General features: G+C 35.7%; 1 protein-coding gene across 3 annotated transcripts in view; it reads right to left on the minus strand.

Annotated features, from left to right (window-relative positions):
- The window catches only part of OLA1 (Obg-like ATPase 1), a 151,460-nt gene that overhangs the window by 40,418 nt on the left and 85,197 nt on the right, over window positions 1-25,845 (minus strand). For all 3 annotated transcript variants that reach the window (XM_011943973.1, XM_011943974.1, XM_011943972.1), the window contains 2 exons: window positions 8,848-8,928; window positions 8,430-8,527 (listed from right to left, as the gene is read on the minus strand). In XM_011943973.1, the coding sequence (XP_011799363.1) occupies window positions 8,430-8,527; window positions 8,848-8,928 (179 nt within the window). The remainder of the gene's footprint in view (window positions 1-8,429; window positions 8,528-8,847; window positions 8,929-25,845) is intronic.

Raw genomic sequence — 25,845 nt, forward strand, 5'->3', positions numbered from 1 at the left:
AATGAGCTGTGATTGCACCACTGCACTCCAGCCTGGGCAACAGAGTGAGACCCTGTCTCTGAAAAAAAAAAAAAAGAAAAGGAAAAAAAATGCTTCATTTTAGTAAACATTAAATTCAAGGCCAATGTAATAGTGTAATGAGGGCCATCTCAGAATTTGAGGATCAAATGAAAGAAAAAAGCTGAAACACCATAAGGCTCTAGACAAATGTTGACTGCTGTTATTTCTAAATAAAGTTCAATCTATTTCTTTGAAGTTGTACATTGAGGGGCTTTTAAAAAGTGCTTCATAATTGGCAGCATGAATCAGCAAGTCACTAGACAAGCATGGAAAAGGAAAGATGAAATTTGAAATAAATTGCAATTATTACTTTAAAGGCTGTTTAAAACACTTAGCAATCGAAAATATTTCTGGACTATAAGAAATCAATTAAAGCAAACTAGAAAATACATGATGGTTATTCTTAAAACCCAAATAAAATTTTAGAACACATTTAGAACATGTTTAAAATCTGTTTCAGTGGAATGTACTTAAATAAAAATATGTAAGTTATTTTCAAGTGGCTGGCTGTCTTCACATTTTATTCCTTTTTGATGGCCCATTACGCTCTACATCAACTGTAGACCCCTGTTTCCTTCTCTAACTTCTATTCCTATAACTCGTATTCTGTTTTATTTCATCTAGCTACTTCACAGCCTTTGTATTTGCAGTTTCCTCTCCATGGACTGAGCTTTCCGTGGATTCTCTCATGGCATGTATCCTTATTTCATAAGGTCTTCCCCAGCCACCCTAACTAAAACAGTTCCCTCTTACTCTGCTTTGTTTTTATTCATGGTCCTAATCATTCCCTGCATTATATTAAATGTCTGTTTGTTGGATGTCTATTGCTACATGAGACTGTAAGTCCTGCAGGAGAAAGGGCTTTTTCTGTTCACCACCTAAGATAATACAGGACACACAGAAAGGCTTAATAATTCTTAATAATTATTTGCTTAAAAAGGAAAAAGAAAACAGTATCCACCTTCTCAATGAGCTCACAGTCTTCAAAAGGAACATAAATTTGAAATTTGCATTTATAATGACAGTTTTTTACCAAGTTTTGCTTTTCTTGATGTAAAGCATTAAAAGGACAGACTGCACAGCAATGTGCAGTCCCAGCCTTATATAAATAGAAATATATGCAAAGTTCATAAGCCAGTTATTTTAGAACACATTTTTAAAAAGCAGAATTTTAAAACTGGTGGTAAAAATGGTCACAGATACCAAAATATTTCTCAAATTGTTCTATTTCTACTACATTGTGAATTAAATAGGCTTTTGAGGGTGAGTCTCACAATCTAATGTTTTTGATGGGAAATGCTTTCTAGGTCAATTTAGAATAAAGGAATGTAATAGTTTAAGTAATGTTACTGATCTCAAATATAGATATGCCAATTCACTTTGCTCTTATTCTAGCCAAAGCAACAGCTACCCACTATGAGGAAAGGTGGGAAGAAACATGGTGAGATGCAGAAAAGGCTTACTTTCAAGGGCCTGAGATATGGAAGAGGGAATGAGAGTAGGAAAAAAGACCAGGTCTTATCTATAACCCAGTCCAGAAAAGTTGCTTTTAAATTGGGCTGCAACCTCAGGAATGCTCTGTACACAATTAGGAAAAATTACCATGACAAACCTAGATATTTGCATGGGCATCTTTTCTTTGTGAATTCATTACACTTCATTAAAATCATAAAATTCTAGTCCTGGAAGGGAACCTTAAAGATGATCTTTAATTCTTCACTAACTTTCACTGCCTCACCTCCAACATATACATTCATACTCAGAGAGACTGAGATATAGGAAATCACAATGAAACTGTTTTAAAAGGTTTTTAAAATAATAAACAACTTTAAAAAAAAAATCATGCTACTGTAGGCTGGGCGCAGTGGCTCATGCCTATAATCCCAGTACTTTGGGAGGCCGAGGCAGGCGGATCACCTGAGGTCAGGAGTTCAAGACCAGCTTCAACATGGAGAAACCCCGTCTCTACTAAAAATACAAAATTAGCCAGGCATGGTGGTGCATGCCTATAATCCCAGCTACTGGGTTACAGAGGCTGAGGCAGGAGAACTGTTTGAACCTGGGAGGTGGAGGCTGCGGTGAGCCAAGATCACGCTATTGAACTCCAGCCTCAGCAACAAGAGCGAAACTCCATCTCAAAAAAAAAAAAAAAAAAAATCATGCTACTGTAACACGATTTTACATAAAGACTGTACATATTGTAACAATATAAACAAAGAATATTTACTCTAATGGAAGCCTCTAAGCTGCAAATGGTGAAGTTATAGGGCCCAACCTGAACGAGGGGATGGGGTTGTACAGAACATGGCAGTGATATCATGGGAGTCTCACTGCTATATTTATACATGTGATACATTTGGTTCCTTAATCCAGGTAACAGAAATAAAAACCAAGGTAATGTATCCAAAAGATGCATTCACAAGGCCAAACAAGTCCTTTTTCTATTACTGAATACTTTTTGAGATATAACTAAATTTGGGAAACACTGTTTATACAGAACACATTTTATATAAACAATCTCAATGAATTATCTTCTACATGAAAGGCTAAGTAATTTAAATGGCCAAGTTCAAAGAGCTAGTTATGGTAGCAAATAAAGACCAGAGCACTTGTATTTCAAATTCTAAAGTAGTATTCTTCTTAACACACCAAACTCCTTGATAGCATCTACTCCCTAGGTTACAAATAGACCATATTCTCCAGTTTTTTAGGATTCATTTTCCTTATAGAAACAATATTATTAATGGTACCTAACATTTGGGGCTAGCCTTCAAGTCTATTTGATTCATCAGATAAACTACAACATTAAGTCCAAAGGTAGTTGCTGTGCCTGGGGAACATGCTGCACAGGAGAAAAGGGTAGAGACAAATAATGCTCTTCCTCCTATCCTGCACAAGCAGGACATATTAGGCTGTAAAACACTGACATTGTTCACCTTTCCTTTTCTCCACCCTTCTCCCAGGAAAACCTGTTATTCAAATCCTACAAACTGTCTTGAGCCTCCATTCCAAATCCTTCCCAAGGTCCTGCCCTGTATCTCCCACTCCCAACAGTCCTAAGATTTCTGAGCTTCAAAATTCTCCTCTACTGTCTTCACCAACTACTAAACTCCTGTATTAGTCCGTTCTCACACTGCTATAAAGAACTATCTGAGACTGGGTAATTGATGAAGAAAAAAGATCTAATTAGCTCATGGTTCTGCAGGCTGTGAGGCATTGGTTGGGGAGGCCTCAGGAAACTTCTAATTATGGCAAAGGTAAAGAGGAAGCAGGCACGGCCAGAGAAGGAGGAAGAGAGCAAAGGTGTAGGTGCTACACACTTTTAATCAACCAGATCTCATGAGAACTCACTCATTATCATGAGAACAGCAAGAAGGAAATCCACCCCTGCAATCCAGTAGTCTCCTACCAGGCCCCTCCGTCAACACTGGGGATTATAATTCAACATGAGATTCGGGCGGGGACACAAATCCAAACCATATCAACTCTGGTTGTAAGAGTGTAGCTCATCCCAACTCAGAGTCTTGGTAACAAAATATGACTCAGAGATCCTTAATCTCTAGTACAGATTTTTAAGAGGATTGCTTTTGAATTATTCAACAAAGTGAGTAGGGTAGGGAAGCAAAGAAATTCTTTGTGCAGATGAATCATTTGTAATTTGAAGAACATTATATAGCTATAAACCAAACTTTATATTTCATTTCCTAGATCATTGATGTGTGTACATGTATAGGGAATATATATTTTAATTTCACATGACAGAATCCTAAGGAACACTTATTTTTAATCTGTGGAAGCTAGAAACAATTTTATAAAACTTATCCTATTTATGTGGAGTGAAATTCTTTAGCTAGTTTGAAAAAGATGAAAGTCCTGACATATTTGATAAATTACATCACTCACAAATCAGTAAGTCAGCAGATGGTGCTAATAAGATTACAACGGGCACTCCCAAATGTATCACTTTCTTAAATTCAGTGAACCATCTGGCAAATAGAAATCATTGGCTATAAATAGTATTGCAAAAAACACAAACAGGCCAAGGGAAATTCCTAATATGCATAGGGTCAGTAGCATTATGTTCATATAAAAAAAATGCTTTCGTATATAATTATCTCTTTCATAAGAAATCCGAAGTGCACTACTGCATTGTTACCTCTTGATAAGAATGAGAAATTGTCGAAAGAATATTCAAAACCCATTTAATGAAAACCAAACAGGAATTCACAAATATTACTACATGTAAAAATATATTCAAATGCAAAATTACATTTGACCAAAAAAAGAAAAAAAAAGATTCCTGAATGGGCAAAGGTTTTTCCCCATCCCCACTTCTTTCAGCCTTCCATATCCTGTAATAAAAAGACCATTTTTCTTTACCATATTCTTTTTAACTCTAAAGATTCTGATCAGAGAAAGAAATAATTCCACAAAATTCATTCACCAAAAATTATTTGAAATCCTAATTCATAGTATAAATAATACTGTTAATAATAAGCTTTATCATAACACAAAGTAATCTTTCCAAAGCAGAATGTCTGTGTTGTATTTCTAGCTTAACTGATCTTGTCAGAAACTGATGACCTCCTACAATAGTTCTACAGAAACACAGAAATCGTTTTTTATATTTATATGCATATATGTGTGTATATATATGCACACATACAAAAACAGAAAATTGTGTGCCAAAAATATACACACTTCCACCTACATATATACTTGCTGAGATATAGTAGCTATAATTTCTATAGGCAGCTCAGGAAATCAAGAAAATATATTTATTCCATGATTCCCCCCAAACCAAGCACATAATGTATAGTATTCCCAAACTATTTTTAGTTGTTGTGTACAAATTATGTGGAAAACTAATGAACACACAAAGATGGGAAAGGGGAAGGAACTGAATCATAGTATAATAAGAATTAATAATAAAACGTTTTTCTACTTAAAATGCGTTTAGTGAACTTGACACACTGCCCTTCATTATAAAACAGCTTAAAAGACTTTCCACGTATTTGTCTACCTATCTTGAATCAATTTCATCACTCAGATTAATTGACTCATATAATATTACCCAAAAGGTAATACTAAATGACTACAAGCCTACCAGGGCATATGAAAATGTGTGTATAACACATACACACACACACACACACACAGTCTGCATATCTAAAAGTTTAGTTATATTTTCCAGTTGAACATAAATATGTAGTATAATAAATAATAAAATATAATTATCCTTTATTAACAGTTTCAAGAAAGGTAGGATCACAAAAATGAAACATAATTGATAGCTGGTAGGTATAAAAAATATCTAAAATTAGTTTGTTCTACTGATTTCATAATTGGATGGCATACTCTACTAACAGAGCAGCAAGGGTGCAAAGATTGAAATTTAAACCCCTAATTAAGCAGTAGTTTGACAGTTCTAATGTCCTGTACCTGCTTGACACCATGACTCAGTAAGCAATCTCAAATGAAAATTAATACCGCGTATAGTATTAGTTATAAGTAACAGCTGATCGTGTTTAGAAAATGAAAACCTTGAGCGTTCAAAAATGCTTGTGCTCACCAAAAACAACAAAAACTTCTATATAGTTTGATTCATTCAAGAAACAGCAATTTGTAATAATAAAAAATGGTTTATGGATTCACTTACAATATCTTGATTACTGTTGTTTGCTCATAACACAACTGCAACCAACCTGGCTGCCATGTCAGCTACTCTTCAGGGGCTAGGTCTTTAATCATAAATCAATGAAATGACTAATTCAACACTGTTAAAACTAGTGAGTAGATGCTTGGAGCCATCCCAGTTTTTGCATCTTACAAAAGGTCAATACAGCTACTCAATAACACAATAGACCTATCTTTCAAAATGCTTCCTTCTTCTCTAGGGTTGAAAAATAACACATTACCATTTACATTTAGGTAACTTCAGTAACTAAAGTGTTCAATATTTCTGAAATGGTGACCTGCTAAAATAACAACAGTTTTAGTCTTCCTCTTGTGGCCAAAGTCACAAACTTCTCCTCACCTCTTTCTTGATGGTTTAAAATAGTTTTACAGATCTAAAAGACCCATGAAAATATTTATTACTATTTCCTGCATCAGTCTTATTTGCTATAGTAACACTACATGCTAATCTTAAAAAACAAAAACTTTTTCTTTTGCTAAAGAAGCAACTAATAATGCAAATGGAGCTTGGATGTAAACATTATCAAAAAACAAGATGCTAACACAATTAAAAGGATTTAGTCGTTAAAATGGATTTTAACTATTTACATCTGCTTTTGGTGTTATAAATGATGAAAACCTAGTGTTCATATCCTTCATAATAAAAATTTATTCTACACTTTAATACAAAGGCTATGTTGCATAAACAGAGGATTTAAAGCTGTAGCAGAGTGGCTGAATGAAAGGAAAATGGCAATCTTTCTGGCTCCAGTAGATGCCATTCCCTATCACACAATATTTCCCACTCATAAATACATGACAAATACTTCCTCAATCATTTTTTACGAGCAGGGATGCACAGGGGGTAGTCAATGGCTAGCTTGAGGGAAAATAGGAACAGCAGGCGGCAGAAACTGTACAGAAAATGGCTATGTGGTAAATTCTCTTCTGGAACATCACTCAGTTACCCAGTCTTTGATCTTTCAGCTACAATTACACTAACTTCCACAAGATCTGGATCCCTCCCAACCCTCCCCGCAAAACATACGCACACCAACCCCAAACCAGATCATTAGTTATACCTAAAACCTGTTAAGATTTGGTTTTATAAAACAGGATCATTCATACTTCTACATTATTATAAATTAAAATTTGCTATTTAGACAAGAGTTTACTTTCAATTGGCTATAACCATATCATCATCACAACTGGTCTCACAAAAAACATGGGGTGTCTGGCGACAGCTAAATCACAGACTGGCGTCTCCTAAGCAGTCTGTCTACCATTAGGGTCTGGGAAATGGTATTTACTATACAATTAGAGCCAGGGAGTTCTACCTGTAATCATCCAAATACAGGTGTGAGAAGCCCCTTTGGGCAAGGAAACTGACTCATCCCTTTTCATGTAAACTTTGATGTCTGTATTGTTTCACAGAGCCACAGGAAACCTTACCATTCATACCACAATGAGAAGATTTATTAACTGAGGTCAAGTAATAAATTTTAAAATTCATTCCTAAAGGTAACAATTTTTAACACAATCATCACATTTATAAGAATTTGAAAGGCAACAGAACTGATTATTTTAAAGTTAATTACCCAATGGAGGACACTGACCAGCCTGAATGAAATCTTTAAGTTAAATTTATGCTTTTTAGAACATTACCAATAAAGAGGCTAAATTCAGCTTCTATCAGGAACACAAAATGTCTTATAGTAATATTAACAGGGCATTTTTAGTTGCAGTAATTTCACAGAATTTATTCTAATGATTTATTGGAGTTAACCATCTGACATTAATTATTGTTTTGGCTTCCAGTCTATGAATGTTTATTTTTCAGTTTAAAGCCTTCTCACTCTTTGATATCATATGGAAATGAGAATTTTTAATGGAAAATTGAAACCATGTGCATCTAAGTACTTAATGAAGTACAGGGAGAAACAGACAATATATTTTAGGAGAATTCAGATATTTTGCTTTGGATAGTTTTGATTTGTTTGTATGACTCAATAGTATAAAATACTTAGAGTCCAGTGAGGCAAGTCAAAGTGAGTGGTATGCCAAATGTGGACATGCCCACACATACATGAACACATAATTTTCTGAAGTTATTAGGGACAGCAACAAATCTTGTACATTTTAGTTACATGCCAAAAATGACAATCAATACATGCATGAACAGTTTTTACCTAGATGTACTTTTAAAGCATTTGAAACAGGTACTAGTCTTTCCCCACACACAGCCTTTTTTTTTTTTTTTAAAGCATTCAATCGGGATTTTAAAATTCATGTCCAGCTACAACCCCAAGTGGGTATTTTAAAGTCACTTATAATATCAACACAGCTAGAAATTCCTAATGTAAGAAGTTTTATTGTTGTGACTACATTTATTCCCATTTTGCAATGGAAATAAATAATAATGTCTAATAAACTTACATTTGATAAGTAAACATATAATTCAATATTGCTTCATTTAATTCAGGTTTTCTTAAGTTCTCTAACTATAAATCAATTAGAAGACTCATCTGTGAAGGTAAATACCAAGCAAAGCTTTCTTATTCATTTTAAACTTTTTAATAATAAGGACAAAAATATTAAAATTAAACATTGCTGTTAAGTACATATACATCAGTGTGTATTTGTGTGTGTACGGAGATGATGCATCTGGGTATATATGGTGAGGAAAAACTTACCATTTGTTTTTCTTTCTAATGTAGTCTTTTTCAGAAAGATTAACCAAGTAGACCATTGGTTTTGAAGTCAAAAATAAGTGTTTATTCAACACTTCAATCTAAAGTGGGAGATGATGGAGAAAGAATCCCTTTTAAAAGTTTAGTAAATATGGAATAAATCACTGAAGAATTTGAAAGTAAACATTCTTTAAAACAAGTAGGCATTTTCATTTTTATAATTCTGGTTTCCAAAAGATTAGTGGTTATGAAATATCATGAATGAGGGAAAAGAAAAAACTAACAAGCCCAGGAATAAGCAGTCACTGACAGAAATAAAAGTTTAGATATAATGGAAAGTGTAAAATAATGACAACTCTAATTTGTTCCCTAGCAAATCAAAGTAAAGGCAGTAAGAGATGGCATGATATTTATAACTTACCTCTTTGTCATTCCAATCATGATAGAAGCGAACAGGTTTCTTTTGATCTATAACCCAGGATTTTACTTTGCACATTATATCCTACGCATGATTGAGAAAAAAGTAAATATATATGAATAACTAAGCATTTAGATACTAGATATTAACATAAAAAGTTTTCAAATTTTCAAAATAAAAATAGATTGTTCTAATGAAAGGGGGCTAGGTCACACAAATAATTATTTTCAATATCTCACTTAAAAACCAAATACTAATAAAACATTGTTGCATTAAATTTTTAATGTATAAAATGGATAATATTAGCAAAAATTTGTAACAGCCTGAAAAATGTCAATTCAATTACATCAAAGACTAAATACAAGAGTCAATACCATTTCAATATTACCTAGTGATGCCATATAGAAGACAAACATGCTATTAGAAAATGGAGTGAGGGAATATACTGAAGAAAGACTAAATTATATTTTTCTCTTAAGAAGAAAAGCAAACAAGACAAAATTGAGCCTATTATCAATGATCCAGCCTCCAAAATATTAAATCAACTGACCAAATCCCTTTTTATTTTAAATTAATTTTTTGCCAACACCTTCTCCCTGACCACTTCTCCTGCAGCCGCACCCCTGATACCCCCAACTCCCCCACCCCCCCAACCTGCCAAAGCCTCCGTTACACAATGGCAAGAGCCCTGCACTGGTGACCTCCAACCAGCTGCATTCACTTTCAGAACATCTCTCTCTGCTGGAAATCTAAAGGCCTTTTAGTTAGCAAGCTAGTGTGCATTCAGAAGGAGTAACTGCAGGAAGAGCCCAATGTGCTTTGTTTCTCTGGCCTTTCTTCACAGAAAGATTAATCATCTGTGAAATGGAAACGGCAAACAGCAAGTGACACAAACTGAACCCTTCAAGCCTTTCCTCATCAGTTTTGTGGTTCTGAATCTAAAAGCTGCGTGTGGCAAGGTTCTCCTTACAGGCAGGTGTTAATAAAAGGCTCTCGGGTCTGAAAGGTCAAATTTAGCTCTTCCAGAAGAAGTGCATTTGAGAGTCATCTGGGTTTTTGTTGTTGTTGTTATTAAAGATAATTTATGGATATGTTTTAAATATGCATTTCTCAAAATTTATTGTAACACAATTATTAGTAATCAATTTCCTGGATTTTTATCGATGTACTTTACCATAATCAGTTATTCTTCTTTAAATATCCATTTGTATAAATTATCTCAATATTTAGTATACCTTCCTTCCAAATCTTGCTGTTACCAACAGGAAAAATAAGGAAAAAGCCTTATATCCTTAGATCCGGATTTGAAACCCTCCAGGCAAAAGACTTCCCACAGATTTTAACAAGGAAGGGGCAAGCTGAAAACTTTTAATGAAATCTAACATGTTCTGCTTAAGAATAATCACTTTTACTCTTCTATAACTGAATTTCACTCATAAATGTTTAAAAGTGGCTAATGTAACACCATTTCCTACAAGGAGAAGATCAAAGTGCTATATTACAAATGCATTATGATTAAAAAAGCCCTGTGCAGCCTTGCTATTAACTGTTCTTTAAACCCTAAAAGGCTTCCCATAGATCTCACTTGGCACTGCATATACAACCTTTGACAAGTAATGTAGACCATTTTTATTCATTGCCTAAAATTGTAGGCAATTATGTGCGTCACACTGGCCACCTGCAAATTCTGAATGCCTGCTCTAGTTGTCAGTGCAAAAAACTAATGTCGGAGGGGATTAATCTAGGGGGAGAGAGTCCTCTTTAATGGCTCCAGCAGGTGAAATGGCCCAGCTGGTTACTATGATGAGTGGCCAGAACAGCTTATGTAGAGACATGCAACAAGATTATACAAAAGAAAGAAAAAACAGTGGTACCATCTTATATTTGGTTCCATTAGTTTTTTCAATTAAAGAAAGAAAACAGACAAAAGAAAGCCAAACAAAAAATAGGGGAAGAAATTAAATTTTAATCATATAAAAAGTATAAAATACTTCTGTAACTCTAAACATTTTTACAAAACCTAAGAGCCTCAATAAGTGCTGATCACTAGTGAAGGAATTTCCGTATTTCTCTTTCATTTTAAATTAACTAGACAAGTACTTCAGATATAGAAATCTTATCACAAAAGCATTTTGGCATTAGTTTGCTTTTCTCACATTACAAATTATATTACAAATTAGGAGCACTCAAAACATTTTTTGCAGTCAAGTTTTAATTAAATAGAATTCACTTATAATCAAAGTTCTTGAACAGCACAGTATTCCTTAAAGCCACATTCAAATATTTTTAGAGAAATTTATATATTATAACCTAGTTTTTGAACAGTTGAAATAAAAATATTTTGTACTCAGTGCTCTCTTAATTATTCCCACAAAAGATTTAACAGCCAAGAAAAGACAACTTAGACTTATTAAGCGATGTCAGTTTTATTTCAGACAAATAAAAAACAGATTGCCTTTCAGATAAGATTATCTTATATAAATGATCAGTATATGGTATAGTTTCAATGTGCTCTTTTTCTTACATAAAGTAAAAATAAATTCTAATTTTAGCAAAAAATTAAAAGATGTTATATTCCTTATCTGAAAAACTTCTAAACAGAAACATTTGGGCTTGTTTGGATAGAACACTTAATGGTTGATTGAATTTATTTCCTTATGTTCATATGTATAAATACATATATAAATAACGATGATTAGAAGAATAAAAGGTTCCAGTTAACTGAACTTGGTTAACTGGAAAAAAAAATTAATAACCAATGCATTTAGAAGTTGCCTTAGGTTCCATATTTCTTTACTATCATTATACAGAAATACAGATGTAGGGGTACTAAATTGGGCTGTTTTGATAACTTTAACAAATCCTTCATTTTCAAAATAAATTCTGTACATTATAGAGATACATAAAAATTCCTGGTCATTTGAACTTTTTGGTTAGATTGCAGTTACATGAGTGGACTAATTCAAGAGGTAACAGCATAATGCTTAAGCGTGGGAATAAATCCTAGCCACTTACCACGTCTGTGGCCTACTTCATTGATAAAATGCAGAGGATGAGATCTACCTCCTGCGAGTTGTTGTGAAGATTAAAAGAGATAATGCATATAGTGTTTAGCACAGTTCTTGGCACAGAACTGTTGTTGTCATGATAGATGAAAGATTAAATCCCAGTGATCTACAAAATGGCAATATGTTCTGTTGGGTGCTCCTTTGAAGTGTATGTACACTTTTCCATCTGCATAATTTGTTCACTAGTCCTTTTCTTCAAATTTCTGAGTTACTAAAAATACTGGCTTTTTTCATGAAATCTCAAGTCAGGCTTCTAATATTACCATTCTGCAAGAACTAGCTTTTGCTAAACGACTATCATTTAACCGCAAAAAAACCCAAACTCACCTTTAATACCTCACTATTCTGCTTTGACTCTTCTTACTCAGAGCTTCACATTTAAAATTACAAATGCTCTATTTTCTTGATACATTTTATTATTGTTATTGTTAACAGTAACTGTAATGTATTTAGACTTAGAGCATCATGTGTGACTTGCCTAAATTCCCATAGCTAGTAAGTGGCAGAGATGAGATTCAAATTCTGGTCTAAGTGACTTGAAAGTTCATGTTCTGTTCCATATCCTGGCATATTTGTCTTCCTTACTACTTTTATAATTGTTCCTTGTTTAGCCTAGACATCCTCCAAAGTTGTTATTCAAAATCCTCATTCTCATTCAGGCTATCAGAGAAATTCAATATTCTTATTTTTATTATTTGGGTACAATAGCTGATCATTAATCCATGTATCACAAAAATAGTAATTTTTCTTTGCAGACAATTACATAATAATCCAGTCATTTATTAGATATTCCTAAAATACGAGACTTCTATATCTTGGTATCTTCAGTTCCCATAGCAGGAATTATTAACCTATGATCCATAAATAGATTTCACCCCGAAACTGTACATAAAGTTCCGTTTATGTCCCTTTGAGGGAAGATGGCACATAACTTTCACATGCTTTTAAAAGGGATCCATAATCCAAAAATCCAAGAACCATGGCTGTTAGTGACTCTGATGGCACTACTCAAATGCCCCAACAACAGCCAATTAAGTAAATGTTCTAGGTCCAGGGACTCCCAGACCAGAGGTTGAGACACTGACCTAAAACTTGCTTTAGCCAGACCCTGCACTGAAAATTTCTCTATCCTGTCCAATACTATACTGATAAAAATTCTACCTTTTATAATGTTTAACAAATTCCAGTTAAAATCAAAATAGGGATGTTGGAGAACATTATATATTAAATATATCATTATTCTAAAAGAACTACTTGCTTAAGGTTAAAAAATGTTTAGAGAGAAAAATATGGGACTTGTCCTACTAGATATTAAAATAAACCATAAAACTATAGTAATTAGAATAATATGGCACTGGCACAAGAAGACAGATATAAATTAGAAACAACTGAAAAAGCCAGGCATGGTGGCTCATGCTTGTAATCCCAGCATTTTGGGAGGCTGAGGCAGGAAGCTGGCTTGAAGCTAGGAGTTTGAGACTGTCTTGGGCAACATAGTGAGACCCCCATCTCTAAATAAAATTAAAAAATTAAAAATTAACTGGGTGTAGTGGTGTGTGTCTGTAGTCCCAGCTACTTAAGAGGCTGAGGTTGAGGGGGGATTGCTTGAGCCCAGTATGAGGCTGCAGCAAACTACGATCACACCATGCACTCCAGCCTGGGTGACAGAGTGAGACCCTGTCTCCAACAAAATAATGAAAGAAATAAACATTTTTTTTTACTTTTTTTTAAAGAAAATCTAGGCTGGGCATGGTGGCTCATGCCCATAATCCTAGGACTCTGGGAAGCCAAGGCAGTTGGATCGCCTGAGGTCAGGACTTCGAGACCAGCCTGGCCAACATAGCGAAACCCTGTCTCTACTTAAAAAAAAAAAATACAAAAATTAGCTAGGCATGGTGATGGGCGCCTGTAATCCCAGCTACTCGGGAGGCTGAGGCAGGAGAATCACTTGAACTCGGGAGGCAGAGGTTGCAGTGAGCCAAGATTGCACCATTGCATTCCAGCCTGGGGGACAAGAGCAAAAGTTCTCTCAGAAACAAACAAACAAACAAACAAAATCTAAAAAGCCATTAATTGGAGATTTGCTAATTAAGTTACTGGGAACTGATACAACAGAACACTTTGTATCCATTAAGATGAGATGTATCTATACGTATATTTGCATGGGAAAATGTCCAAAATATACTGCTAAGTGAGAACAGCAGGTTTAGAACAATGGAATATGGTTAAGAATATGGATTTTAGCTGTATTCCTCAAGATTTGAGTTCAAGTCCTGGTTCTACCACTTTCTGGCTGAGTAATTTTGGGGGTGAAGGGGACTCCCCAAGAATGAACACAATAGGTTAATTCTAGCAATAACCTTGGTAGAATACAGGCTGCCAACTGTAGGTTTTCAGTTATATGATTCACTGAAGTAGACAGTAAGACCACCACCTGAGTATAATGTTCCTGGCCCCTGTCTACAATAAAGTGGCAACCAAAATGGACACCAATTTACTTCTGAGGTATAGATCTCAGCAAAGGATCTGGCTATTCTCTAAAAAGGCAACTGTCCCTGTGATTCCTGAAAATAAGTTTGAATGGATTTTACCATGTTTGAGGAGGGGTCCGGAGGTTGTGGGGAAGCCAATAAATCTGATTTTAATAAAAGGAATACTGATAATTTATGGAAAGTAGAGTCATAGAAAAAACACATCTTTAAAAACGACTGAGAAACAAAAAACCTCAATGAATTATTTGGCATACTTAGTAGAATGCAAAAAGATAAGAGCATCTATGCAATAAGGAGCAGATGAACTGACTTATGCTGGTCAAGTAGCTTTAACAAAGACAGCCAACTATGCACTCGAAGTCACAAAAAGAGAACAGTGAGGTTAGAAAAAAATGGATGAGATATATCTAGAGAGCTGATAAAAGTACAAGTATTTTTAAGGAAACCAAAATCAAAGTAGGAAAATAAAAGTCCAATCTGGAGACACGACTGATATGGCAGAAGATAATCATGGTCTATAGGTCAAACTTGAGAAGGGAATATACTGAAGTATAACATACACTCAGTCTAACATATGCAAGTGCCCAAATGAACTATCAGAGAATGAACACATGTCTGTAATTACCACCCTGATCAACATATAGAAGATTATTGGTAGTACAGTCACAATGTTCCACTACTCTTCAGAGATAATCACTATTCTGGCTTCTTTGCATCACAGATTAGCCTGTTATTGAAATTTATAGAAATAATCACACAATATATATTACTTTGTGTCTGGCTTCTTCTGCTCAATATTATTTGTGAAATTCATCCATGTCATTCCATGTAGCAGTATTGTGTTTTTCTCCGTGGTATAATATTTCACTGTAGGAATATTGCACAATTTATACATTCTACTGTTAATGGACATCTAGGCTGTTTATACTTTAAGGCTATTAGGAATAAAGCTGCTATAAACATTCTTGTACATGTATTTTGGTAAATTTGTGCATGCATTTCTCTTGAGTATATACCTAAGACTGCAACTGCTTAGTTGTAGGCCAGGCATTTATCTAAACTTCATACATATTGCTAATAAATTTTCAAAAGCAGATGTACTAATTTACACTCCCATCAGCACTGTATGACAATTTCATGTGCTTCACATTCTTCCCAACACTTAGTATCGTCAGTCTTATTAATTTATGGCAAGTGTATGGTATCTCACCATAGTCTGAATTTGCATTTCTGTGGTGATTAATGAGGAATTTCTTCTTTTGTGAAGTACTTGTTGAAGTCTCTGCATATTTTTCTATCAGGCTGTCTTTTTCTTATTTATTTGTAGGAGTTCTTTGTTAGATACTGCAGATATCTTCTTTCTCTGAGGAATGTGCTTTTATGTTCATGAAAGAGACTCGTCTATAATTTTTCTCTCTTGTATTGTAAGATTTTGGTATCAGGACTATTCTGACCTCATAAAGTTTTTCTTCTTTTTCTACGGTATGGAAGAGTGTGATTGAAACTTTACATGTATAGTAAAGTCATCTGGGTCAGGACTTTTCTTTATAGTAAGGTTTAAAATTATGAATTCAATTTCTTCAATAGATATAAAACTATTTACATTTTTATTTCCTTTTACACTCATTTTCTTAAGCAGTCTTTTAAATTTGCCCATCTCATATATTTTTCAAAATCATTGCCATAAATTGCTTATAATAGCCTCTTAGCAGCCTATTGATGTCTACAGAATCTACAGTAACACATTTTCATTCATAATGCTAGTTTTTTGCTTTTCTCTTTCCCCCTTCACTAGTCTTGCTGAGAATTTTTATTTTACTAGTGTTTTCAAATGACCAACTTTTGGCCTTTTTGATCCTTTTTATTACATGCTTCTTTCCTATTTCACTAATACTTACTTTCATCTTAATTGTTTCCTTTTATCTAATTTCTCTGGGTTCCTTTTATTGTTCTTTTTCTAACTCCTTCAGAAGACTTTCAGATCACTGATTTCACCTTTCCTTATTTTGAGACATACACATTTATGACTAAATTTATAGAACTTGAGTTTAAACATCAGAAAACAACAAATTTTGATATACCATATTTTCATTATCATAGAGGTTAAACTGTTTTCTTTCCATAGTGATTTCTTCTTTGAAACATGATATCTTTTAGAATTATACTGCTTAACTTCCAGACATTTAGACAATTTCTAGTAATCTTCCCATTATTGACTGCTAAGTTTAATTCCACAGTGTTCAGATAATATATTATTTATAATTTCAATAATTTGAAATTTGTTTGTTTTATAGCCAATGAAATGGTCAATTTTGGTAAATGTTCCATTTGTACTTGAAAAGAATGTACATTCTACTGTTGTTGGGTGCAGTATCCTATATATGTCAATTAGGTCAAGTTCCTTCATTGAGTTGTTTAAATCTTCTATATTCTTTACTAAAATTCTGTTTATTCTATCAATTACTAAAAGTATTAAGATTTTCTTTTACTACTATAGATTTGTTTTTGTTTTGTTTTGTCTTCCAATCCTGCCACTTTTTGCACTATGTATTTTGAGGTTATATTATTATGCATATACAAACTTAAGTTTTTGTGCCTCCTGGTATACTGAATATTTGGCATTATGAAATGCCCCTTTTAACTCCTTTAAAATCTACTTTGATATCATATACTACCCTAACTTTTTTGTTGTTGTTAGGGCTTGCACAGTATATATTTCTCCATTCTTTGCTTTCAACTTTTCCGCATCTTCAACTTACAATGGTTCATTCAATTTAAGATTTTTTACTTTACTGGGACATAACTGCATTGTAAATCAAGGAGAATTTGGACCTATGATGGTTTAGCTTATGACTTCTGGGTTTTATGATGGGTATATTGGGGTATTAGTGCTTTTTGTTTTGACATACAATATTTTCTTTTCTTTTTGAGACAGAGACTCACTCTCTCACCCAGGCTGGAGTGCAGTGGTGCAACCTTGACTCACTGCAATTTCTGCCTCTCAGGTTCAAGCCATTCTCGTGCCTTGGCCTTCCAAGTAGCTGGGATTACAGGGATGTGCCACCATGCCCAGCTGATTTTTGTATTTTTAGTAGAGACAGAGTTATGCCATGTTGGTTTCTTGGCCTCAAGCGATCCACCCACCTCAGCCTCCCAAAGTGCTGGGATTACAGGCATGAGCCACTGCACTAGGCCGACATACAATATTTTCAACTTATGATGTAACCCCAACGTAAGTCCAGGAGCATCTGTATTTAAGATGTGTTTCTTGTAGGCAGCAGAGAGGCGGACTTTCAAAACCCAATCTGACATTCTTTGTCTTTTTAATTTTTAAAAACTTTATTGGAGTAAAATACATGAAACATAAAATTAGCCATCTGAACATAATCTAGTACTAAAGCATTTCATACACTCACAATGTTATGCAGACCACCTCTATTTAGATCCAAAACACTTCCATCACTCCAAAATAAAGCAAGGTACTCATTAAGCAGTTTCTATCCATTATTCCTCCCCCTAGTCTCTGACAACCACCAATATGCAGTTCTGTCTCTATGGATTTGCCTATTCTGAACACTGCATATATATGGAATCATTCACGATGTGACCTTTTGTGCCTGGCTTCTTTCACATGGCATAATGTTTTTGAGGCTCATGCACATTGTAGCATCAGTACTTCATTCCTTTTTGGCTATTATGAATATTGCCACTATGAACATACATGCACATATATTGTTTGAGTAACTGTATTGGGTATACACTCAGAAGTAGAATTGCTAGTTCATATGGTAAGTCTATAATTAACTTTTAGAGAAACTGTCAAACTCCTCTTTTTTCTTTCCCCAGAGAAAGTAAACGTATTTGAGGTTTTGTTTTTAACTGACACATAATAATTGCATATGTTGATGGGGCACAGTGCGATGTTTTGATACATGTACACTTTGTGTAATAATCAATCTGGGTATTAAGCATATTCATCACCTCATATATTTATCATTTCTTTGTAGTAAGAAGATTCTTCTGGTTATTTTGAAATATAATCTTTGTCTTTTACTGCAGTATTTTAACATTTTTACTCCACTACCCTCTCCTACCCTTTCTGTATTATTGTCATGTATTTTAACAGAACTCTATACATTAAAACATGTTATCATTGTTTTGTTTTTACTTTTTATTTTGAAAAAATTTTAAACTCATAGAAAAGCTGTAAGAATAATAAAGGCACAAAGTTCCAGTATAAAATGATGAAAAAGTTATGAAAATATATAGGGGTAATGGTTGTACAATATTATAAATGTACTTAATACTAGTGAATTGTACACTTAAAGTGGTTAATGGTATATTTTATGTTATGTATAGTTTATCACAATAAAAAAGTTGTTTTTAAGGAACAGGGAACTTATGTTTTAGGCTATGTCTTGAAGAATGACTAAGAAATGGGAATGGAAGAGTACCAAACAGGTAAAGTTCTGGTAAATGACCTCATGTAAAATCAGTACATTTAAAGTCCTAAGTTCACCATCAGGAGAGTTGGAAAAAAAAGCAATGTTAAGCCAGCAAACCCAAATCACAAAGAATTTTGTGAGCCATGGCCTTTATGTTGGCACTGTCCCATAGGAAATAGGTATTTTAATCAAAGGAATAACATGATTAGATCTTCATTTTGTACTTGTGGAAAACAAGAGCAGTTAGAGGCAAAAAGATCAGTTAAACTGCAAAAACAAATTAAGTATAAGTGAGGCTCAAACCAAAGAAGAAGTAATAAAAACAAGGAGAAAGAAAGAGGTATGGGGAATATTCAAGATATAAAATCAACAGGATGAGATGTAGATGGTACAAAAGAGGAAGGAGTCATAGATACAGTTTTTCTGTTAAACAATTTAGTTCAATTAACTAGAGATTATGAGGACTGAGAGTTCAGCCTTACCAGAAATTACTCTAGTATCATGTTCTTTTAGAAATGATCTCTTTAAGTCATGTGTCCTGAAAGGACACACACAACAGTCTAAAGAGAAGAAAGAGGTAAATGTGAAGATAAAAGGAGGAAGAATATATTTTTACAGTACAACCACACCTCAGAGATATTGCAGGTTTAGTTCCAATAAAGTGAGTATCACTATAAAGCAAGTAAAAGTGAGTGCAATGAAGTATCACTACAAAACAAGTCACACAAATTTTTTTGTTTCCTAGTAAGCATAAGGGTTATGTTTACATTATATTGTAGTCTATTAAGTGTGCAATAGCATGTCTACAAAAACAATATACAAACCTTAATTTAAAAACACTTTTACTAAAAAATGCTAATGATCATCTGTGCTTTCAGTGAGTTGTAATCTTTTTGCTGGTGGAGGGACTTGCCTTAATGTTGATGGCTGCTGACTAATCAGGGTATTGTTTGCTGAAGGTTGGGTGGCTGTGACAATTTCTTAAAACCTGAAAACAACGAGGTTTGCCATATCAATCAACTCTTCCTTTCACAAAAAATTTCCCTGTGACATGCAATGCTATTTCATAGCATTTTACCCACATTTCAACTTCTCTCAAAACTGAAGCCAATCCTCTCAAATCCTGCCACTGCTTTACCAACTAAGTGTATGTTATATTCTAAATCCTTTGTTGTCATTTCAACAACGTTCACAGCATCTTCATCAGCAGTAGATTCCATCTCGAGAAACCACTTTCTTTGATCATCCATAACAGGCAACTTCTCATCCATTCAAATTTTATCATGAGATTACAGCAGTTCCATCATGTCTTCAGGTTCCACGTCTACATCCAGTTCTCTTGCTATTTCCACCACATCTGCAGTTATTTCCTCCACTGAAGTCTTGAGCCTCTCAAAGTCATCCATGTGGGTTTGGAATCAACTCATCCCAAACCCCTAATAATGTTGATGTTTTGACCTCTCATGAATCATGAATATTCTCTTCTTTTCTTTTTCCCCAGAGACGAGTCTTGCTCTGTCGCCCAGGCTGGAATGCAGTAGTGTGATCTTGGCTCACTGCAACCTCAGAATCCCAGGTTCAAGCAATTCTCCTGCCTCAGACTCTCGAGTAGCTAGGATTAGAGGCACACACCACCGTGCCTGGCTAATTTTTTTTTTTTTTTCCTGTATTTTTAGTAGAGACAGGGTTTCATCATGTTGGCCAGGCTGGTCTTGAACTCCTGACCTGGTGATCTGCCCGCCTTGGCCTCCCAAAGTGCTGGGATTACAGCCATGAGCCACCATGCCCAGCCATGAATATTCTTAATGACATCTAGAATGGTGAATCCTTTCCAAAAGGTTTCCAATTTATTTTGCCCAGATCCATGAGATAAATCACTACCTATGACAGCTACAGTCTTATGAAATGTATTTTCTTAAATAATAAGATATGAACATCAGAATTACTCCTTGATCTATGGGCTGCAGAATGGATGTTGTCTTAGTAGGCAAGAAAACAACATTAACCTCCTAGCACATCTCCATCAGAGTTCTTGAATGATCAGGTACTTTGTCAATGATCAGTAGGTCTCAACGAAAGGAATCGTTTTTTTCTGAGCAGTAGGTCTCAACAGTGGGCTTAAAATATTCAGTAAACCATGCTATAAACAGATGTGCTGTCATCCAGGTTTTGTTGTTCCACTTATATAGCACAGGCAGAATAGATTTAGCATAACTCTCAAAGGCTCTAGGATTTTCAGAATGGTAATGAGCATTGGTTTCAACTTAAAGTCACCAACCACATTAGCCCTTAACAAGGGAGTCAGCATATCCTTTGAAGCCAAGCATTGACTTCTCTTCTCAAGCAATTAAAGCCTGGATGGCCTCTTCTTCCAAGGCTGTTTTGTCAATATTGAGCATCTGTTGTTTTCATTGTCTTCATCAGTGATCTCAGTTAGACCTTCTGGAGAATTTGTGGTGGCTTCTACATTAGCACTTGCTGCTTCACCTTGCAGTTTTATGTTAGGGCTATGGCTTCTTTCCCTAAACCACATGAAACAACCTCTGCAAGCTTCCAACTTTTCTTCTGCAGCTTCCTCACCTCTCTGTTTTCTAACTCTAGAATGAAAGAGTAAGGACCTTGCTCTGGACTAGTCCTTTGCTTAAGGGAATACTGCAGATAGTTCGAGCTTCTATCAAGAACACTAAAACTTTCTCCATATTAGCTGGGCATGGTGGTATACACCTATAATCCCAGCTACTTGGGAGGCTGAGGTAAGAGGATCACTTAAGCCCAGGGGTGTGGATCCAGCCTGGACAAGACAGTGAGACATCGTGTCAAAAAAAACCAAAACAAAACAAAACAAAAAAATCCCTTTCTCCATATCAGCAATACAGCTGTTTTGCTTTCTTCTCATTCGTGTGTTCTCTGGAGGAGCACTTTTAATTTCCTTCAAGAACTTTTCCTTTGCATTCACGACTTGGTTAACTGGTGCAAAAGACCTGGCTTTCAGCCTATCTTAGCTGTCAACATGCCTTCCTCACTAAGCTTAATCATTTCTAGCTTTTGATTTAAAGTGAGAGATGTGACTCTTCCTTTCACTTGAACACTTAGAAGCCATTGTAGGGGTATATTAATATTTGGCCCAATTTCAATGTTGTGTCTCAGGGAATACAGACAACCTGGGAGAGGGAGAGAGATGGGAAACGGCCAGTAGGTGGAGCAATCAGAGCACACCCAACATTTATCGACAAAGTTTGCTGTCTTCTATGTGCATGGTTCATGGCTCCCCAAAGCAGTTATAACAGGAACATCAAAGATCACCGGTCAAACACCACCTTAACAAATACTACAATAACAAAAAGGTTTGAAATCTTGTAAGAATTATCAAAATGTGACACAGAAACACAAAGGGAGCACCTGCTGTTGGAAAAATGGCATTGAGTTGCTCAACACAGCATTGCCACAAACCTTTGATTTGTAAAACAACAACAAAACCCCCCAAACCCAAATATCTCTGGAACCGAATAAAGTGAAGCTCAATAAAATGAAGTACGCCTGTATGCTACTCTGAATCTTTCAATGTTTGTTAAAAACAAATACCTTAAATATTTCAAAAGTTATGTTAATACCAGTTTTAAAAATTGCCTTAAGAATATAAGAAATCTGCTAATAGTTACATACTACTGAGGACATTAATTTTTTACTCAGATGTTTTCAGAAAAAAAGACTCATTAATTATAATTTCTAGTAGTCTTTAGTTCTTCAATTAGCTATTAGTTCTATGAATATTTTCTAAGTATAATGATTTCCAAATAATTGATACAAAATAAATTGTTCCTTAAAGCCTCCTAACTTTGAAATTTTTCAAATTTCATTTTTCCAAATGAGATGTACATACACTTAAACAGATTTAAAATTAACTTGATCTTGATGACTTAGTATCATAGATTGAATCCCATCCCTGATACTCAGAAAGTGAACTTATTTGGAAATTAATTAAGATGAAGCCATACCTAGAGGAAGGTGGGCCTTTAAGCCAGTATGACTTGTGTCCTTATAAGAAAAAGGAAATTTGGACAGAGACACAGGAAAGTGGCCATGTGAAGACTAAGGCAGAGATTGGAGTTCTGCTGTCAGAAGGCAAGGAACACCTGGAGCTACCAGAAGCTAGAACTTCTCCCCCAGAGAGGCTTCAGAGGGAGCATGGCCCTGCCAACACTCTAACTTCAGACTTCTCATCCTCCAGAACCAGGAAAGAAGACATAGTTGTTTAAAGTCATCCAGTTCATGGTGCTTGTTACAGCCACCCTAGGAAATGAACACACTTGGCTGATACCAAGAGAAAATGCTTATCCCACTCCTCCCATCTTTAATGCCTTGGTTTTACTTCAGACAGCAAGATTCACTATAAAAGGTGTATCTTGGCCGTGTGTGGTGGCTCACACCTGTAATCCCAGCACTTTGGGAGGCCGAGGTGAGTGGATCATGAGGTCAGAAGTTTGAGACCAGCCTGGCCAATACAGTGAAACACCGTGTCTACTAAAAATACAAAAATTAGCTGGGCGTGGTGGCATGCGCCTGTAGTCCCAGCTACTTGGAAGCCTGAGGCAGAAGAATCACTTCAACCAGGGAGGCGGAGGTTGCAGTGAGCCGATATAGTGCTACTGAACTCCAGCCTGGGTGACAGAGCGAGACTCAGTCTCCAAAAAAAAAAAAAAGGGTGTATCTTACGTCAGAATATATCTACCTTGCTCTCAGGAAAGACTCTGCTTTAACATTAAAAAGTCAGCTCATGTTTCATGCTAGAGTATATTTAACCTAAGTCTTTCATGCTTACTGACATAAAAATACAAATGGCATCCAAATCTAGAAACTGGAAACTTCATAGGAAAAGAGGTTTGAATGTTGAATTTTTGAAAGATTACCCAGAAAATAAAGATACATTTAAACGAACAGGAAGAATCAACAATATTGAAGAAGAATAGGTCAATACAATACCTAAACTAAAATACAAAATGACCTGCCTATCTTTCTCATAAAGTTCAAGTAGCTATCTCTTTTACGTCCATCACATTTTTGTACATTTAGACCATTTGCTAGAGAAAATAAGAAATATATTTCTAAAAGAAACTTCCTTACAGTAGCTAGTTGATCTCATAATCATATAGGTATCTCTTTTCTTTTCTTTTCCTTTTTCTTTTTTTTTTTTTTTAATTGAGACTGAGTCTCACTGTGTTGGCCAGCCTGGAGTGCAGTGGCATGATCTCGGCTCACTGCAGCCTCCACCTCCCAGGTTCCAGTGATTCTCCTGCCTCAGCCTCCCGAGTAGGTGAGATTACAGGCACACACCACCACACCTGGCTAATTTTTGTATTTTTGGTCGAGATGGGGTTTCACCATGTTGGCCAGGCTGGTCTCAAACTCCTGATCTCAGGTGATCCACCTGCCTTGGCCTCCCAAAGTGCTGGAATTTATAGGATTACCCTGCCCAAAATTCCCTTTGCTATCACAGGTCTAGTACATGGTGATGGCTTAAGGTAAGCATCTGTTAGTCTGACTCAATTCTATGCTCAAATCACAAAGACATCAGGCACCAAGGAGTTAGCACTCCTCGGAGTAGCCCATAGCCAGTAGCTGATATAAATTGGTTGATAATTACCCCAGCTTCCTTACTCTTGTCCATGGGGGTAACCTGCTCACTTGCATACTTTGTGTTGGTTACTTTCTCTTACTAGTTTCATTTTATTTTTATTTTTAAAAATATTTTATTTATTTATTTATTTGAGACAGAGTCTGACTCTGTCACCAGGCTGGAGTGCAAGGGTGCGATCTCGGCTCACTGCAACCTCTGCCTCCAGGGTTCAAGCAATTCTCCTGCCTCAGCCTCCTGAGTAGCTGGGACTACAGGTGCCTGCCACCATGCCTGGCTAATTTTTGTATTTTCAGTAGAGACAGAGTTTCACTATGTTGGCCAGGATGGTCTCAATCTCTTGACCTCGTGATCTGCCCGCCTCGGCCTCCCAAAGTGCTGGGATTACAGGCATGAGCCACCGCGCCGGGCCTCTCTTACTAGTTTCAAATCCTTACTCTCTGATGTGTCTCCTGATACAGCTCCCAAAGAAACTACAGTCATGCAGTGCTTAATGATGAGGATACTGTTCTGAGAAATGTGTCTTTCAGCAAATTTGTCCTTGTGCAAACAATACAGAGTATACTTTCACAAACCTAGATTGTACAGCCTACTAATATTCCTTAGGCTGTGGGGTATATGGTATAGCCTATTGCTCTTACAAACCTGTATGGCATGTTATTGTGTTGAATACTGTAGGCAATTGTAACACAATGGTAAATATTTGTTTATCTAAACATAGAAAAGGTAGAGAAAAAATTTGACGTTATAATCTTATGAGACCACTGTTGTATATTTTTTTGAGATGGAATCTCACTGTGTCACTCAGGCTGGAGTGCAGTGGTACAATCATTGCTCACTGCAACCTCTGCCTTCCAGGGTCAAGTGATTCTCCTGCCTCAGTCTCCCGAGTAGCTGGGATTACAGGTGCACGCCACCACGTCTGGCTAATTTTTTTTTTTTTTTTTTTTGAGACAGAGTCTTGCTCTATCACCCTGGCTGGAGTGCAATGGCATGAACTTGGCTCACTGCAACCTCTGCCTTCCAGGGTCAAGTGATTCTCCTGCCTCAGCCTCCGGAGCAGCTGGGATTACAGAAGCCTGCCACTATGCCCGGCTAATTTATTTATTTTTTTGAGATGGAGTCTCACTCTGTCACCCAGTCTGGAGAGTGCAGTGGTACAATCATTGCTCACTGCAACCTCTGCCTTCCAGGGTCAAGTGATTCTCCTGCCTCAGTCTCCCGAGTAGCTGGGATTACAGGCACCCACCACCACACTTGGCTAATTTTTGTATTTTTAGTAGAGACAGGGTTTCATCATGTTGGCCAGGCTGGTCTTGAACTCCTGACCTGGTGATCTGCCCGCCTTGGCCTCCCAAAGTGCT

Source organism: Colobus angolensis, unplaced genomic scaffold (assembly GCF_000951035.1).
Source record: "Colobus angolensis palliatus isolate OR3802 unplaced genomic scaffold, Cang.pa_1.0 Scaffold224, whole genome shotgun sequence".
NCBI lineage: Eukaryota > Metazoa > Chordata > Mammalia > Primates > Cercopithecidae > Colobus > Colobus angolensis.